The sequence below is a fragment of the Salmo salar genome, chromosome 24 (genome assembly GCF_965601325.2).
Source record: "Salmo salar chromosome 24, fSalSal1, whole genome shotgun sequence".
Taxonomy (NCBI): Eukaryota; Metazoa; Chordata; class Actinopteri; order Salmoniformes; family Salmonidae; genus Salmo; species Salmo salar.
The window spans coordinates 16,646,907-16,664,820 of NC_138314.1; the positions used below are offsets into that span (position 1 = coordinate 16,646,907).

At 42.1% G+C, this 17,914-nt stretch overlaps 2 protein-coding genes across 2 annotated transcripts in view; both read right to left on the minus strand.

Moving 5' to 3' along the window:
• Positions 1-2,349, minus strand: part of serinc5 (serine incorporator 5) — a 57,056-nt gene extending 54,707 nt beyond the window's left edge. Inside the window, exon 1 of the mRNA XM_014170760.3 lies at positions 2,122-2,349. Within this exon, the coding sequence (XP_014026235.1) occupies positions 2,122-2,148 (27 nt within the window). The 5' untranslated portion in view covers positions 2,149-2,349. The remainder of the gene's footprint in view (positions 1-2,121) is intronic.
• A 6,426-nt stretch (positions 2,350-8,775) lies between these two features.
• On the minus strand, positions 8,776-17,001 carry cdk7 (cyclin-dependent kinase 7). Its single transcript, XM_014170759.3, has 12 exons — positions 16,882-17,001; positions 16,418-16,477; positions 15,170-15,203; positions 14,852-14,919; positions 14,503-14,571; positions 12,133-12,243; positions 11,141-11,259; positions 10,937-11,036; positions 10,541-10,627; positions 10,237-10,386; positions 9,849-9,993; positions 8,776-9,240 (listed from the first exon to the last, which is right to left on the minus strand). Exons 1-12 carry the CDS (start codon positions 16,945-16,947, stop codon positions 9,212-9,214), a joined length of 1,038 nt encoding a protein of 345 aa, XP_014026234.1. The 5' UTR covers positions 16,948-17,001; the 3' UTR covers positions 8,776-9,211.
• Positions 17,002-17,914: the final 913 nt, after the last annotated feature.

The following is a 17,914-nucleotide window of genomic DNA, read 5'->3' on the forward strand; positions in this document are numbered from 1 at the left end:
ATTTAAGGGGCTTTATTGGCATGGGAAAGATATGTTTACATTGCCAAAGAAAGTGAAATAGATCATAAACAAAAGTGAAATAAGCAATAAAAAATAAACAGTAAACATTACACTTACAAAAGTTCCAAAGGAATAAAGCCATTTAAAATGTCATATGTCTATATACAGTGTTGTAATGATGTGCAAATAGTTAAAGTACAAAAGGGGAAAAGAATAAACATAAATATATTGTTGTATTTACAATGGTGTTTGTTCGTCACTGGTTGACCTTCTCTTGTGGCAACAGGTCATAAATATTGCTGCTATGATTGTACACTGTGGTATTTCACCAAATAGATATGGGTGTATATCAAAATTGGATTTGTTTCAAATTCTTTGTGGGTCTGTGCAATCTGAGGGAACTATGTGTCTCTAATATGGTCATACATTTGGCAGGAGGTTAGGAAGTGCAGCTCAGTTTCCATCTCATTTTGTGGGCAGTGTGCACATAGCCTGTCTTCTTTTGCATGCCAGGTCTGCCTTTGGCGGCCTTTCTCAATAGCAAGGCTATGCTCACTGAGTCTGCACATAGTCAAAGATTTCCTTAATTGTGGGTCAGTCACAGTGGTCAGGTATTCTGCCACTGTGTACTCTCTGTTTAGGGCCAAATAGCGTTCTAGTTTGCTCTGTTTTTTTGTAAATTATTTCCAATATGTCAAGTAATTATCTTTTTGTTTTCTCATGGTTTGGTTGGGTCTAATTGTGTAGCTGTCCTGGGGCTCTGTGGGGTCTGTTTGTGTTTGTGAACAGAGCCCCAGGACCAGCTTGCTTATGGGGCTCTTCTCCAGGTTAATTTCTCTGGAGGTGATGGCTTTGTTATGGAAGGTTTGGGAATCGCTTCCTTTTAGCTGGTTGTAGAATTGAATGGCTCTTTTCTGAATTTTCATAATTAGCGGGTATCGGCCTAATTCTGCTCTGCATGCATTATGTGGTGTTTTACATTGTACAGAGGATATTTTTGCAGAATTCTGCATCCAGTCCCATTTTGTGAATTCTTGGTTTGTGAGCGGACCCCAGACCTAACAACCATAAAGGGCAATGGGTTCTATAACTGATTCAAGTATTTTTAGATCCTAATTGGTATGTCGAATTTTATTCTGATAGCAGAAGTTGCATGTATGTGTCAAGTGTAGACACGATTCTTGGGACATCTCTACCTTAAATCCCAACCCTAACCTTAACCCCAAAGGTGGTTAAGGTAAGGGTTACATTTAAGGTTAAGGTTAGGTACGGGTTATGGTTAAGGTTAGGGGTTAAGGTTAGGATTTGGGGTAGGGACGTCCCAAGGGTCATGTCTACACTTGACACTTACACGCGACATCTGCTATCAGAATACGAAGATCGCATTGTATATTGGATTAAACTCAGTACTGCTAGTCAAGCGGACACATATCATTAAACTGGGAAAGAAGAGACAAGATCTGCCAAAACCATCAGAACCACACAGCATTACGTCACTGGAAAACTGTGAGATCAATTCAAACGAATTGGACCAAGCCGAACACAAAGGCTAGACTATGTTTGTAGAGGTAGCCTGAGCGGCAAATTTAGGCACTGAACTCAAAATTGTGTCACAGCATGATTACCAGTGCAACGATATAGTACATTGTTTACAGTCGAACTGACATTGCTAACACCAGCAACATTTTTGCCAGTTTACACAAATGTTACAAACTCGCTTCTGATACAAATCACAACAGCTTTGTAGATGCACTGTGTGCTAACGTTACTTTGTATACATTTTTGGAAGCTGTGTGGCTAGATTATCTTCCATGGTCATCAGCAAGGAATATCTAGCTAAATTAGCTTTAGCCAACCGTTGGAAGACACATATACATACACATTTAATAAAATACATAAATTAATTTCAACCTTCAATACACATTGAAATTAAGAATAAAACAAAAACCACAACATGTCGACATTGTCCATCAAATGTAAACTACACATTATGCCGGAGTTTAAATTATTAGCAAAACAGGGATAGCTAGCTATAACATTAGCTGGTGCCGGAGATTTTTTACATAAACGTGCCAACTAATATTCCGACATCAGTGAACACACTTGCTTATTATTACTCACCTGCCCTATACAGCGCGGGGTACACATCTTGTTACGGTGGTCAAAAATACCCTTTCTGAACGTAGCCCACGTTTCCAGTTCCGGACGTTCTCTAGTAGAAATCTACTTAAAAAGACCGTGGGGACAGTACGTGTGTCCCAGTCTTCCCCGTCTCTCTCTTTCTCTCCCCCTCTCTCCTCCCACTGTTTTTACCGTGATGGCGTTACTTGCTACAGGCAGCTGCTGAACCACTCATTGCACAGACAAAAGCCACTATTTAACCTTTGAGTCACTAGAGCGTGACTCAAAGCAAGTAAGATGTAGAGATACTGTGTAATAAATCACTATGAAGCGTTATAAACAGTTAATACGACAATGACACATTTCATTTATAATATGAATTGTCTTTTCTTATTTGATTTATTTCTCACTTCCGTTTTAGTCACATTGTTCTAGGTTCATATAGATTCCGTTCATGATAGTTGGTCAATAAACTGATATATTAAGGATGAGAAATGTCCTACAGTCACAGTGAAATCCTTTTGTAAAAACAGTGTGTGTGTGTGTGTGTGTGTGTGTGTGTGTGTGTGTGTGTGTGTTATTAATGTGTCTGTCACGTTGTGTGTTTTTGTTACAGAAGTGTTACTGATTCTGGCGTTGGCTTTTCATAATGTTCCATAGTGAGACTATCACTTTAGTCACCATAGTGACAGACAACGAAATCTCAGTTCTCAGCTTCAACAACTTGTCTATTAGGCGGAACCTGGGTGATGACACTGACTTCATCTTCTCAGACTTTTCTCTCTTTCATTTCCACAGAGAAACGCAAACAAGATACAGGGAGGAATGTTTAGAGGGGCTATTTTTTTCACTCAGTGTGGGTGTGTTTGTCTATGTGTTTGTGTGGACTAAAATGACCTTCACATGGATACAGAATGGCATATCTGAGCACACTCACACAGGCAACCTTTTCCTACTCTGTCCTTGTGAGTAATATGGGGACAGGGAAACCTGAGCATTTATTTAATTTAAGATAATATGAATATTTATTTTCATATCATGTGATGCTGAGAACCAATACCATGTGATATTGAAGTCAAAGTCAGATAAGGGAGCAGGCATTTGATCTTGAGTCAAACATGTGCATTCTCTCATTCTGTCTCGCATTCTCTCACAGAATGAGCAATGTATGGCTTAACAATGGCGCTCATAACTATTCTTGGAGTGATTCTGCTATCACAGTATGAGCTGATAACTGGCCTCCTGTGTACAACTGCTGTGTGTGTCATCTGACGCCGCCTTCACACACACCATCCATTCACACACACACTGGACCCTGTCATTTCTCCAGGCTCGGCCGCCACACACGGCCATTGTGTCACGGCTCTGCTGTTCCAGTGCTGTATTGTATTGTGGGGCATCATCGCCTTCACCTCAACCCTAAGCCCCATGATCCAAATGGTTCTCTGTCTGTCTGGACCAAACCTGTCTGGACTGAGTCCTGCTCCAATAAGATGTCCTTCCTTCCTTTTCATTGAGATAACAATCACTGATCCAACAGCATTTGATGGGTGAAAGGCAATAAGGGCCTCACTACAGTACAGGGGTAGAGGATGGCAACTTTTCACATGCTCTGTTCTGACACAACTGGACAGGGGACAGCTAAAAGGTAGTCTCCTCTCTCAACCTCTATGGAGTGCTGACTGCCCTGAGTTTGGCGAGAGAGACTAAGTCTGTCATGAGATCTGCTCTCACTTGTCAGGTTGTGTCAGATCAGTCTGGACAGAGGGGACAGTAGTGATTGGGGAAAAAGTATATACAGTAGAGTATGACAATATTCTTTTTGATTATAAACTGGGTGGTTCGAGCCCTGATTGGCTGACAGCCGTGGTATATCAGACCGTATACCATTGGAATGACAAAAATGTATTATTACTGCTCTAATTACATTGATAACCAGTTTATAATAGCAATAAGGCACCTCTGGAGTTTGTAGTATACAGTGCCTTGCAAAAGTATTCACCCCCCTTGGCATTTTTTTCTATTTTGTTGCATTACAACCTTAAATTGATTTTAATTTGGATTTCATGTAATGGACATACACAAAATAGTCCAAATTGGGGAAGTGAAAAAAAAATAAAAATTTGTTTCAAAAAATACAAAACTGAAAAGTGATGCGTGCGTATGTATTCACCCCCTTTTCTATGAAGTCCCTAAATAAGATCTGGTGCAACCAATTACCTTCACAAGTCACATAATTAGTTAAATAAAGTCCACCTGTGTGCAATCTAAGTGTCACATGATCTCAGTATATATAGACCTGTTCTGAAAGGCCCCAAAGTCTGCAACACCACTAAGCAAGGGGCACCAACAAGCAAGCGGCACTATGAAGACCAAGGAGCTCTCCAAACAGATCAGGGACAAAGTTGTGGAGAAGTACAGTTCAGGTTTGGGTTATAAAAAAATATCCAAAACTTTGATTCTCATGGTGCACCATTAAATCCATTATTAAAAAATAGAAAGAATATGGCACCACAACAAACCTGCCAAGAGGGGGCTGCCCACCAAAACTCACAGACCAGGCAAAGAGGGCATTCATCAGAGAGGCAACCAAGAGACCATAGATAACCCTGAAGGAGCTGCAAAGTTCCATAGCGGAGGTTGGAGTATCTGTCCATAGGACCACTTTAAGCCATACACTCCACAGAGCTGGGTTTTTACGGAAGAGTGGCCAGAAAAAAATAAGCAAACGTGTTTGGTGTTCGCCAAAAGGCATGTGGGTGACTCCCCAAACATATGGAAAAGGGTACTCTGGTCAGATGAGACTAAAATTGAGCTTTTTGGCCATAAAGGAAAACGCTATGTCTGGCACAAACATAACACCTCTCATCATCCCGGGAACACCATCCCCTTAGTGAAGCATTGTGGTGGCCGCATCATGCTGTGGGGATGTTGTTCATCGGCAGGGACTATGAAACTGGTCAGAATTGAAGGAATGATGGATGGTGCTAAATACAGGGAAATTCCAGAGATTTGAGACTGGGACGGATGTTCACCTACCAGCAGGACAATGACCCTAAGCATACTACTAAAGCAACACTCGAGCGGTTTAAGGGGAAACATTTAAATGTCTTTGAATGGCCAGAACTCAATCTAATTGAGAATCTGTGGTATGACTTAAAGATTGCTGTATACCAGCGGAACCCATCCAACTTGAAGGAGCTGGAGCAGTTTTGCCTTGAAGAATGGGCAAAAAGCCCAGTGGCTAGATGTGCCAAGCTTATAGAGACATACCCCAAGAGGCTTGCAGCTGTAATGCATTTTAATTAACAGGTGTGCCTTTGTTAAAAGTACATTTGTGGAATTTCTTTCCTTAATGCGTTTGAGTCAATCAATTGTGTTTTGACAAGGTAGGGGTGGCATACAGAAGATAGCCCTATTTGGTAAAAGACCAAGTCCATACTATGGCAAGAACAGCTCAAATAAGGAAAGAGAAATGACAGTCCATCATTACTTTAAGACAGGAAGGTCAGTCAATCCGGAAAATTTCAAGGACTTTCTTCAAGTGCAGTTGCGAAAACCATCAAGTGCTATGATGAAACTGGCTCTCATGAGATTCGCCACAGGAAAGGAAGACCCAGAGTTTACTCTGCTAAAGAGGATAAGTTCATTAGAGTTTCCAGCCTCAGAAATTGTAGCCCAAATAAATGCGTCAGAGTTCAAGTAACAGACACATCTCAACATCAACTGTTAAGAGAAGACTGCGTGAATCAGGCCTTCATGGTTTAATTGCTTCAAAGAAACCACTACTAAAGGACACCAATAATAAGAAGAGACTTGCTTGGGCCAAGAAACACAAGCAATGGACATTAGACTGGTGGAAATCTGTCCTTTGGTCTGATGAGTCGAAATTTGAGATTTTTGGTTCCAACCTTTGTGTCTTTGTGAGACGCAGAGTAGGTGAATGGATGATCTCCACATGTGTCGTTCCCACCGTGAAGCATGGAGGTGGTGTGATGGTGTTTTGCTGTTTTTTTAAATATATATTTTTTTACATTTAACCTTTATTTAACTAGGCAAGTCAGTTAAGAACAAAGTCTTATTTACAATGATGGCCTACCGGGGAACAGTGGGTTAACTGCCTTGTTCAGGGGCAGAACGACAGATTTATACCTTGTCAGCTTGGGGATTCGATCCAGCAACACTCTAACCACTAGGCTACCTGCCCTGCCGGTGACACTGTCAGTGATTTATTTCGAATTCAAGGCAAACTTAACCAGCATGGCTACCACAGCATTCTGCAGCGATACACCATCCCATCCGGTTTGTGCTTAGTGGGACTGTCATTTGTTTTTCAACTGGACAATGACCCAAAACACACTTCCAGGCTGTGTAAGGGCTATTTAACCAAGGAGAGTGGTGGAGTGCTGCATCAGATGACTTGGCCTCCACAATAATCCGATCTTAACCTAATTGAGATGGTTTGGGATGAGATGGACTGCAGAGTTAAGGAAAAGGTAACTCCTTCAAGACTGTTGGAAAATCATTCCAGGTGAAACTGGTTGAGAGAATGCCAAGAGTGTGCAAAGCTGTCATCAAGCTATTTCATAGTTTTGATGTCTTCACTGTATTCTACAATGTAGAAAACAGTACAAATAAAGAAAAACCATTGAATTAATAAGTGTGTCCAAACTTTTGACTGGTACTGTAAGTATTGTAGTAATATCATATTGTGAAGTCCATGGAATTTCCCAGCCCTAGGGGACAGGTAATTTTAGACTGTTGACATACAGCACTGCTGGTGGTACACTGGTGTCAGACTGGAGCTGAACTGTGCCACCGTCTGCCCTGGAGGCATTACGTCTCCTTGTCGCACACATTCTCCCTCCCACACACACAATGGGCAAGTTTGTTTTGCATGGCTCGGTGCCCCAGGGTGGGCAGGGCTTTGCTCATTTCATGCCATTCTATTGGTCCTAAAGTGAAATCTCTACCCACCCGGGGAACCGGGCCTGCAAAACAAACTTGCACACTGTCAAAATCGAATCAAACCCTGTCGACGGTATCCATTTGTCTGTCCACACACACACACATTTCTTTGCAAGATTCTCCTTCTGGTTGGGTTTTCATTGCAGACTAATCTATGTGTATTTTTAGTTTTACATTATATACACACACACACTACATGACCTGCTCATCAAACATCTCATTCCAAAATCATGTGCATTAATATGGAGTTGGTCCCCCCCCCCATTTGCTGCTATAACAGCTTCCACTCTTCTGGAAAGGCTTTTCCACTAGATGTTGTAACATTGCTACCGGGACTTGCTTCCATTCAGCCACAGGAGCATTAGTGAGGTTGGGCACTGATGTTGGGCGTTTAGGCCTGGCTCGCAATCGGTGTTCCAATTCATCTCAAAGGTGTTTGATTGGGTTGAGGTCAGGGCTCTGTGCAGCCCAGTTAAGTTCTTCCACATCGATCCCAACAAACCACTTCTTTGCTTTGTGCACAGGGGCATTGTCATGCTGAAACTGGAAAGGGCCTTCCCCAAACTATTGCCACAAAGTTAGAAGCACAGAATTGTCTAGAATGTCATTGTAGGCTGTCGTGTTAAGATTTCCCTTCCCTGGAACTAAGGAGCCCGAACCATGAAAAACAGCCCCAGATCATTATTCCTCTCCCACCAAACTTTACAGTTGGCACTATGGTAGTGTTCTCCTGGCATCCGCAAAACCCAGATTAGTCTGTCGGACTGCCAGATGGTGAAGTGTGACTCATCACTCCAGAGAACGCGTTTCAACTTCTCCAGAGTCCAATGGCGGCGAGCTTTACACCGTTCCAGCCGACGCTTGGCATTGCGCATGGTGATCTTAGGCTTGTATGCGGCTGCCTGGCCATGGAAACCTATTTCACGAAGCTCCTGGCGATCAGGTCTTGTGCTGACATTGCTTCCAGAGGCAGTTTGAAACTCGGTAGAGTGCTGCAACCGAGGACAGACGATTTTTACGCGCTTCAGCAATCCCGTTCTGTTAGCTTGTGTGGCCTACCACTTAACAGCTGAGCTGTTGTTACTCCTAGGCGTTTCCACTTCACAATAACAGCACTTACAGTTGACCAGGGCAGAAATGTGACGAACTGACTTGTTGGAAAGGTGGCATCCTATGACATTGCCAAGTTGAAAGTTACTGAGCTCTTCAGTAAGGCCATTCAATGTTTGTCTGTTTGCAAAATTTTATACACCTGTCACGGGTTTGGCTGAAATAGCCAAATCCACTAATTTGGAGGGCTGTCCACATACATAGTGTTATATACTTTAGTGTTTCTTTCCTTTCCTCACCTCTCGCACGTACACAGCAAGAAAAGGTTTATTCTTTATACATTTATCAGGTTTCAGAGTCACTGTTTATGTAGTGGGTGGATGGAAGTGTAATCATTCAGAGCAGTAAGGGAACTGCCCTCCATGAGGGGTGAATGCCAACCCAAACTAGAGAGAGTGGGAAAGGTGACATGAGAATTCCCAAACACAAGTTCCATATTTTATATTCATAAAATTCATGAATTTTTTTTGTAATCAAATGCGATACTTCATAATAGCTTTCTTTGTGACGCGAGTTGGGTAAGAGTTGAGGTGTGACGTTATTTCACAGGTGTCAACCAAATGAACAAGAGCATCATCTCAGACAGAATTATTTATTATCCTACATCACTTACACAAAAAAAATAAACCAATGAAACTAAATCTATGAAATGAATCATAACGAAAAGCACGTCTTGCTGCTTTTTTCCTCGACCACATAAATAGTTCTAATGTAGCAGGCTCTTACAGAGCTCAGAAATCATTGTTGCAATGAAGAATATCCAGAACCACTGTTCTAGACCACACTGGAGGTCTTCACAGCTGGACCATTAGACCACAATGGGCCACACTGGAGGTAGAAGTACTTGCCCCTTAACCACTGATCTAGGATCAGATTATCTAACACCAAATGAAGAAAGAAAGAAAAATGACCCTGGACCACTGGTTAGGGACAACTTCTACTGAGTCCAATGAACCACACTAAGTTCAACAGCAGGAGTGGTCATGTTGCTCCACTGAATCAAACCCCCCCCTCACAGAATCAGTTTCTTCTTTATGGTGCCTGAAAAGGAAAAACAACCATTGCTTTAATGAACATATAGACTCACCATCTGCTAACAACTAAATTCACATTTCGGCACCCAGAGCCTCTTTCTAAATCTAGCTCAGCTCAGAGTTTTATAATATACAGCCCAGTTGACCATAATAGTTCCCAAACCACTGCTTGGAACCTCCCAGTAACACGGTTTCTGTTGCAGTAAAATGTTCTGCCACCACCCTTTCAACTGTGTGTTCTAGTCCTGGGTTGCTATACCAGTCATTTTTACCGCCGACACCCTTTTAATAACTGGGCTCGGAATCTAAATGGGATTCCAGGTCTATGCAAGTAACAACACGTTGCTCTGACAGTGTGAGATGTGTTTTTCATTTAATTGGTCACAGTACAAAATTATGTATGCATTCTCGGAATGGGAGGGCTGCTTTCTGGCCCCACCAAATCTGGAAACCAGTCCTTCACTCCATTGTACAAGCCAAACCATCAGCTTAAATAAGCAAGCAAAATCATATTTCCCAATGTCATTAACACCATGGTCAAACACAACCATGTATGATAGAATAATGATGCCTGTGCTATTGACTCCTATGGTGGTGGGGGGGGGTGTTACTTACTCGTCTCCAGTCCGTCTCGTTTCCTCTTGATTCCGATGGTGAGGTTCTCCTTCTCTTTGAGAGCCTCTGCTGATGAGTTGGGCCGGGGCAGCTGGTGCCCGGGGGTCGGACCTGGTCTGTTACTGAAGTACCTCATCTTTAGAGCCTGGAGACAGGGGGTGGAGGGGGGGGGGGGATTTAGAGCTAGGAGAAACAGCAATGAATATACACAGAGAGAAGCTGAACTAAGGCTGCTATTCCCCATAGGGCTCTGGTCAAAAACAAAAGTAGTGCACTGTATAGGGAACGGGATGCCATTAGGGGTGCATATAATCTGCAGGGTAACACAACCATGTAAAAAACGAAGTAACTTGTGAAAGACACAGAGTGCCACAGCACACCAACACACCTGTGTAGCTGTAAGGCGTGTGGAAGGGTTGAAGGTGAATAGACCCTGTAGTAGTTCTAACAGGTCGTCTCCTGCAGCACTGAAGATGTGTTCCAGAGGAGTACCAGGAAACAACTTAAACGACACATAGTCAGGTAGACTACTCATCCCCTACAGATGGAGAGAGAGATGGAGAGAGAGATGGAAACACAAAGGCATTATTTAAATCCACAATTTAGTATTGAGGAACCAGGTATTTTAAAGCAGATGCTTCGTTTTAAAATAAGCACACCTGCAGATACAGAAAACACAGACGAGTACTCACAGGCCAGGTGTCATCTGTAGGAGTCCCCAGAGCTTCAAAGATCTTACTCAGCTGGTCCAGATCTGAGTCTCCAGCTAGGAAGGGTAACTGGAGAGAGACAGAGGGTGTTACACCGCAAACATGCAGTGAGCATGGCAGTCCCATATGGCAACATATTCCTATGGGCCCTGGACAAAAGTAGTGCACTATATAGGGAATAGGGTTCCATTTGGGACACAGTCTTAGTGTGTACAGAAAGATGTGTGTCTGACAATACAGTTCTCGAACCTTAACGCTCAGTCTAGATCAAAATGTCACCATGAGACAATTTCGGAATCTCGATGAATCTGAGCTGTCTAGTTTCACAGCGTTTTTTGTACCATTATACAGACAAATTGAGTCGTTTTGTGTGTGTACCCTTAAGAGGAGCTCTGCAAGGATGCAGCCCACAGCCCACATGTCGACGCCCACCCCATACATCCTGGCACCAAACAACAACTCTGGAGAACGATACCACCTGAGAGAGCGCAAAAATTGCATCACAAACACAGTGCATCATTTTTTTTATTTTTTTACTAAATGGACAAAGGCTTTGAAAAGGAATTTGAGAGTGACACCTACCTGGTAACTACCTGGTGAGTGTAGACTCTGTTAGGGCTGCCGAAGGCTTTAGCCAAACCAAAATCAGCCAGCTTCAACACACCATTCTCATCCAGCAGCAGGTTATTGGGCTTCAGATCCTACACACAGACACAGTATTTTACTATGGAGCAAATATAACTACACACAGACACAGTATTTTACTATGGAGCAAATATAACTACACACAGACACAGTATTTTACTATGGAGCAAATATAACTACACACAGACACAGTATTTTACTATGGAGCAAATATAATTTATCCTTTGCCAAGATAATCCATCTACCTGACAGGTGTGGCATATCAAGAAGCTGATTAAGCAACATGAACATTACACAGGTGCACCTTGTGCTGGGGGCAATAAAAGGCCACTAAAATGTGCAGTTCTGTCACACAACACAATGCCACAGATGTCTCTAGTTTTGAGGGAGTATGCAATTGGCATGCTGACTGCAGAAATGCCCACCAGAGCTGTTGCCAGAGAATTGAATGTTCATTTCTCTACCATAAGTCCACTCCAACGTCATTTCAGAGAATTTGGCAGTTCGTCCAACCGGCCTCACAACTGCAACCCATGTATAACCACACCACCCCATATTTTTGTTCAGTATATATATATATTTTGGAGTTTTACAGTTACAAACACATTCTGAAGTTCAGTCTACTGCCCCTACCATTATCTCACACAGGCACCTATGAGAAGGTGTGTATTGTATGAGCATGCTATGAGAAGGTGTGTATTGTATGAGCATGCTATGAGAAGGTGTGTATTGTATGAGCATGCTATGAGAAGGTGTGTATTGTATGAGCATGCTTTGAGAAGGTGTGTATTGTATGAGCATGCTTTGAGAAGGTGTGTATTGTATGAGCATGCTATGAGAATGCTATGAGAAGGTGTGTATTGGATGAGCATGCTATGAGAAGGTGTGTATTGGATGAGCATGCTTTGAGAAGGTGTGTGTTAACCTACTCTGTGCAGAACCCAGTGGTGGTGCATGTACTCCAGGCCCTGTAGAGTCATCACTATGAAGGCTTTGATGTTGGCTGGAGTCAGAACCAGACTGGTATCTTTGATGATCACCTAGAACACAGGAAAGGGAATTAGACCAGGGATGTCAGTCTCAATAGTCTACAACACACTTTAACTCCACAGCTTCAGGTTCACAGACAACAAAACCTCTCTCAGGAAAGCACAAGCTGATCTGACAGATGTCAGAAAATAATTTCAGCTCAACATCTCTATACGTAGAAAGGCTATCAAAACCTCATATGTCAGACCTCTGTGCGCTTTCTCTGTCTGTCTATGACCTGATAATGTCTGTTTTCCTGCTCTCTACCTGGGTTTGAGGTACTGGCAGTGAAACTGGACACTCATCTGAAGCCATCGGTCAGCCACAGACTCCCATAAATACAGAGTAAATAAGAGATGGCGAGAGAAATGGGGATGGGCTGAGAGAGAGATTTGTCCCCCAGGGCCAGAGCTGGCCCTACAGAACTCCTCAGAGAGAGATAGAAACCAACTAATACCATAGCTCCCAGGCTGCTCCCTCTCTCTGGTTCTCTCTGGGCAGTCTTTGATGTTCAGTTTGACTGAACCCATCTGTGCCTCAGGGAGGACATCACAGAGAGCTCTCAGAATGAACAGAGCACTAGTCTGTAAAGGGAGCCTCTCGCATATCCAAAAGGATCTTCAGACTGAGTATTAACCCATGAGTCCCAAGTACTACCTTCTCTCTCTGGAGAGAAATGGAGTATCCCTGTAGTTGCCTCTAGTGTCCAAAGCCACTTTTAGAATTGATACGGGAATTAAGTTATCAATGTTCTGAAACCGAACTTCAATTTAACTTCTCAGTTTGTATACCAGAAGGTGTAAGGTTCCGGTTGTAGGAAACAGACTGAGACCCGGCCTACAATAATCAGGATGTTTATTTACGAGAGCTCGAAAATTCATATAACTCACACAGCCTTTTATATTACCCCACACACACACAAATTAACTCACATCAGTAGAGAACTCCACCCCGCTTTAGGCAGCTGTATTTTTCCACTGTACACATACCCTAGCTGCCGCTAGCCGTTTTCAGGCAGTTGTTTACCCTCCCTAACTTAGGGAGGCCCATTTTCCTGTTCCTTTCACAAGGTCGTCTTGTCAACTATGCCCTGTTCATTTTGAAATAGTAACAGTGTCTTAGTCTTAAAGTCTACTCACACACAGTATTGGATTATAGTTTAACACATTATTATAGTCTTATAATTCTAATACATTTCAAAGTTATATGGTTTCAGAGTGGAATACTTTAGTCAAAACCTCAGACATAAATTATTTTATCAAGGATACAGCTGTGAATGACAGCATTTACGATGCCAGTTTCCTGGACACAGATTAATCCTCGTCGTGAGCTAGGTTTCCATACAATTGGCAACAGATTTCCATGCTAATATTTTACAAACTGCATAAAGAAAATATGTCCATTTTCCCACCAGTGGTGGGTTTCCTCAAACTGTCTCGCTGCGGATAAAAATCAGTGTGTGATGACATTCTGCATGCAAAATTGACTTTTTCCGCTTATGTTTTCACGTACCGAATAAAAATGTAAAGTTCAATTGCATTTTCAACTCCAACAATAGTTTTGTCACAAACATTGTTGCGTTAAAGAGAAAATGTACCTACTCTGGTCTTGGGACGTGCACTCTAGCTAACAGCTCACAGATACAGTGTGGGTAGGCTATGCGGGTAGGCTAGTCTACATTATGATATTATTATGGATAAAAGTGAGAATATTTGTATTTGTCAAAACGGCAGTCAAGCTTCGATTATCATGTCACCAGAATAACACCCTCGATAGTTATTGGAAAGGAGCATCAAGCTCATCACCGTGCACTTTCACCCCCCTGTGAAGTTCCTCATCATTTATTTAATCTGTAATAAACTGCATGGTTTTTCCAAATCCTTGTGGGAGGACCACACACACCATATCATCGCGAGACTCCAAGTTTACTTTGATATGATTGTTATTATATCAACATTTGCCCATAAAGGCCATTTCTCACATAATTAATTTTACCGACACAAAAAGATCTCACTATGTCGAAAAAACAAATGATCTGTCTGCATTTAGAAAACTGTACCGTTATGTCCCGTTTCCTTCACAGCTGGAGGATTTTTTTTAATATGGTGTGATTTCAATCGCATAAAAACTGTGGATGGAAACGTGCTTATGGACTAAAACGCTATTTCAGTGGAGATTCTCCATTAAGCAAGCTGTTTATTACAGGACCAGGCTTAATCTGTGTCCAGGAAACCAGCCCAATATGAACAAAACATAAAGCTCAGTCTTACCTCCAGATCTGTCTCCATGTAGTCAAACACCAAGCTGATGTTAGATTTGTGCCCGAATGCATCAAGCAGCTGAGAAACAAAGATATGGACACACGGTGATGTAAATGTAGGGATATACTGTACATGATATTTCTTTGAGAACGTTACACAATTTCACAGTAAAGGTGATGGTGAGCAAGATAATTAAGATCGTTTAGAAAGGATGCTTTGGTTATGGATTAATATCCACATGAGCTCTAAATGATCAGAAATGCAACCGATGGTGAGACTGATTCCGCGCTCTACCAGGAAAGCATTAATATTACCACTGACAGTTTCCATTAAAACAGTAGTTTAGTTCCATTCTTACCCCAATAATGTTTGGGTGACTTAACTCCTGCAGTAGTTTAATCTCTCGTAGGGCTGTCCTGTTGATGCCTGAGAGATACATGATCAACAAACATGAGACAAATATTCGCAATCAAACTTCATGCGGTGCTTTTCCAGACAAAGATTAAGCCTAATCCTTGACTTTAAAAAAAAAAAACATTTTAATGGAGATTCTCCACTGACTTTGCTTTTTAGTCCAGGAGTAAGTTAATCTGAATCAAGAAAACCACCCCATACATAAGTCTGAACCTAAACCACTCTGAAGCTCCTGTACTGGGGTGAGTGGACACACACTCACCATCTTTAGCCTCTGTTCTGTGTCCAACTTTGATCTGTCAGGAGAAACAGCACACACTATCAATAGTGTACATTATAATCAAACCACCATAGTTTTAAAGTGTGGATATGAAATCAACAGTTTCATGATGAATTAAATGGCATGGTGTAATCCTGGTCGTAGCTCATTTGCATATTGTCTGCCCGTAGCATCCTGTTCTCCCCGGCCCCCAGATTATACCCTACAAGGCCTACACAAAAACATTATGCAGAAAAAAATTGCTGTTGCTGGCAATGTACTTTGGAAGATTCTCAACTGGGCAAAAGTCAGTCCTCTCCTCCTCCACGACCGGGAAAATGGAAGCCATGTGTAGGAGTGCCAATTTGTTGATAAGCGAACAGAGAAGTGTCCTCCTCTCCTCAACCACCTCCTCCTGCCAAGGAAGCACAAGTGTATCCTATCGGGGAAGTGTTTTGAAATGTCACACACCCTTTGAATCAGGGGTGTGTTCAGTACGACAGAACGGTGTGCAACGTTGAATTTAACGGAAACGGTACTTAACAACCAGTTGAAAAATGTTATGATTATGGTGGCAGAGAGGGCGATTACCGTATGGTGTTCTGGATCTGAACCCCACCCTGTGCAACTAGGTCCTGGACTTCCTGACAGCCCAATCCCAGGTGGTGAAGATAGGCACAACACCTCTGCAACATGAGGGTCCCACAGGGCTACATGCTTAGTCCCCTCCTGTACTCCCTGTTCACCCATGGTTGCATGGCAACGCACATATCCAACTCAATCATCAAGTTTGCTGATGACACAACAGTGGTAGGCCTGAGTACCAACAACGATGAGATAGCCTACAGGGAGGTGGTGAGAGCCATGGCAGAGAAATGGCAGGAAAATAACCTCTCCCTCAACAAAACGAAGAAGCTGAACGTGGACTTCAGGAGACAGCAGAGAGAGTACGCCCCCATCCACAGGGCCATAGTGGAGAGGGTGAAAAGCTTCACATTCCACGGCATGCACATCACTGACTACGTGAAATGGTCCATTCACAGACAGTGTTGTGAAAAAAGCACAACAGCGCCTCTTCAACCTTAGGAGGATAAAGTAAGTCGGCTTGGCCCCCAAGACTCTCATGAAATGCTACAGATGCACCATTGAGACCATCCTGTTAGACAAAACCAAATTAGATCTAATTTTCCCCTCTTTAAGGATGCATTTTGTTGATCCTGAACCATTCATCTCAGATCTTAGGGATTTTACCTTCTTGATGGCAACTATTGTGTCATTGGTCTTGTCCCTGGCTTTGTAAACAGTGGCAAACTGTGGGAAGGCAGGAAGAACAACATTCGTTGATAAGTAAAACAGAGTGAAACTAACGTTACCATCAACTTCAAAAGTGACAAGCAGATAAATGTAGTTAGCTAGTCAACAAACACAGCTTAAACACAGATAACTAATGAATTACTGCTAGCTAGTTAATTCATCATCAGACGGATTTTTAATTGCTGTAATTTTGAAGCTGTTGCCTTTGCAGAAACCGGCAACGTATCACAACTCGTGCCATGGCTAGCTCATTGTGCTGCTTCCTAGCTAGGATAGTATAACGTAGCAGCTAGCAATCGAGCTTTAGTTTTCTCTGAATCTATAAAGCGCTAACGTTAAGCCAAACAAAGCGGCTCATAAGCAAAACACTACTTTGGCAAGAGAATACTATTTCTCATTACCTGACCCTCTCCCAGAAAATCAAGTTTTTCATATCTTTTTGCTCGGGACTTTACATCAAGCGCCATGATCGCAATTTATCCAACTTCCGGCTTTGTTAAAGGTCCATAAGTATTTCCGGGTGAAACGATCATCGTTTTGAGTGTTGATTTTTGACCAACAGCGTCATCTGTTGGTTACTATTAACCTGAAGACTGATATCGACGTGATTATATGATCTAACCCCCAAAACAAACAGTAACGATAGGTGTGTAGATATTCTATATTTTGTCAAAAAGAGAAACGCACTTGTAATATGGCAAATTATTGTCACCCACGATGAAATCAGGGAGGGGACTGTGGATCTGTATCTGTCCTAGCCCATTATTGGACTAAAGAAGCCTAACGTTACTATTTAGTCCAAGAACCTTAAATGTTCTGTTTTAAAAAAGTCTAAACCCTGTCTAAGCCGGGGGAGGGGTTTCTACTAAGCTATATAGAATTGTTTTAAGGTCATACCAAGGATAATTTTCCTATATGATTTTGAATTTTAAGACCCCTTGAAGTATCCCAAAAATCTATATAAAAAATATTTGATTAAACATTGTATTTGGCCTTACTGCCATTAGCCCACGCAAACACATTAAATAATAGTTTCACTACATGGCACAACAAATAGTCGCCCCAAATGTTAATTAAAGGAAGTTTGTTCTGAAGTGTCTGTCCTATATCTGAGAGGTATAAGAAAGATCAGGAAACATTTGTTATTTTTTTTTACATGTATTTAAGGTTCCCACAAGGCCAAATTTCCATATTACAGCGCTTGTTTACAGAAAACAGACGGAAGACAGAGTGGACTACCTGTGGTAATTACCTATCTGCATCTCAGAACAACTATGTGTAAACGGAAGACAGACACCACAAGCTAGTTGTCAATGAAAAATTCAATTCAAATCAAATTTTATTGGTCACATGCGCCGAATACAACAGGTATAGACCTTACAGTGAAATGCAAATAGTCTGGGTAGCCATTTGATTAGCTGTTCAGGAGTCTTA

Coding starts and splice junctions, on each gene's coding strand:
- cdk7 (XM_014170759.3), bottom strand. CDS start 16,947: ATGGCGCTTGATGTAAAGTCCCGAGCAAAAAGATATGAAAAACTTGAT. Junction 16,478..16,881: donor ATTTTCTGGGAGAGGGTCAG/GTAATGAGAAAT, acceptor GCCTTCCCACAG/TTTGCCACTGTTTACAAAGC. Junction 11,260..12,132: donor ACCACTGGGTTCTGCACAGA/GTAGGTTAACAC, acceptor GTCTGTGTGTAG/GATCTGAAGCCCAATAACCT.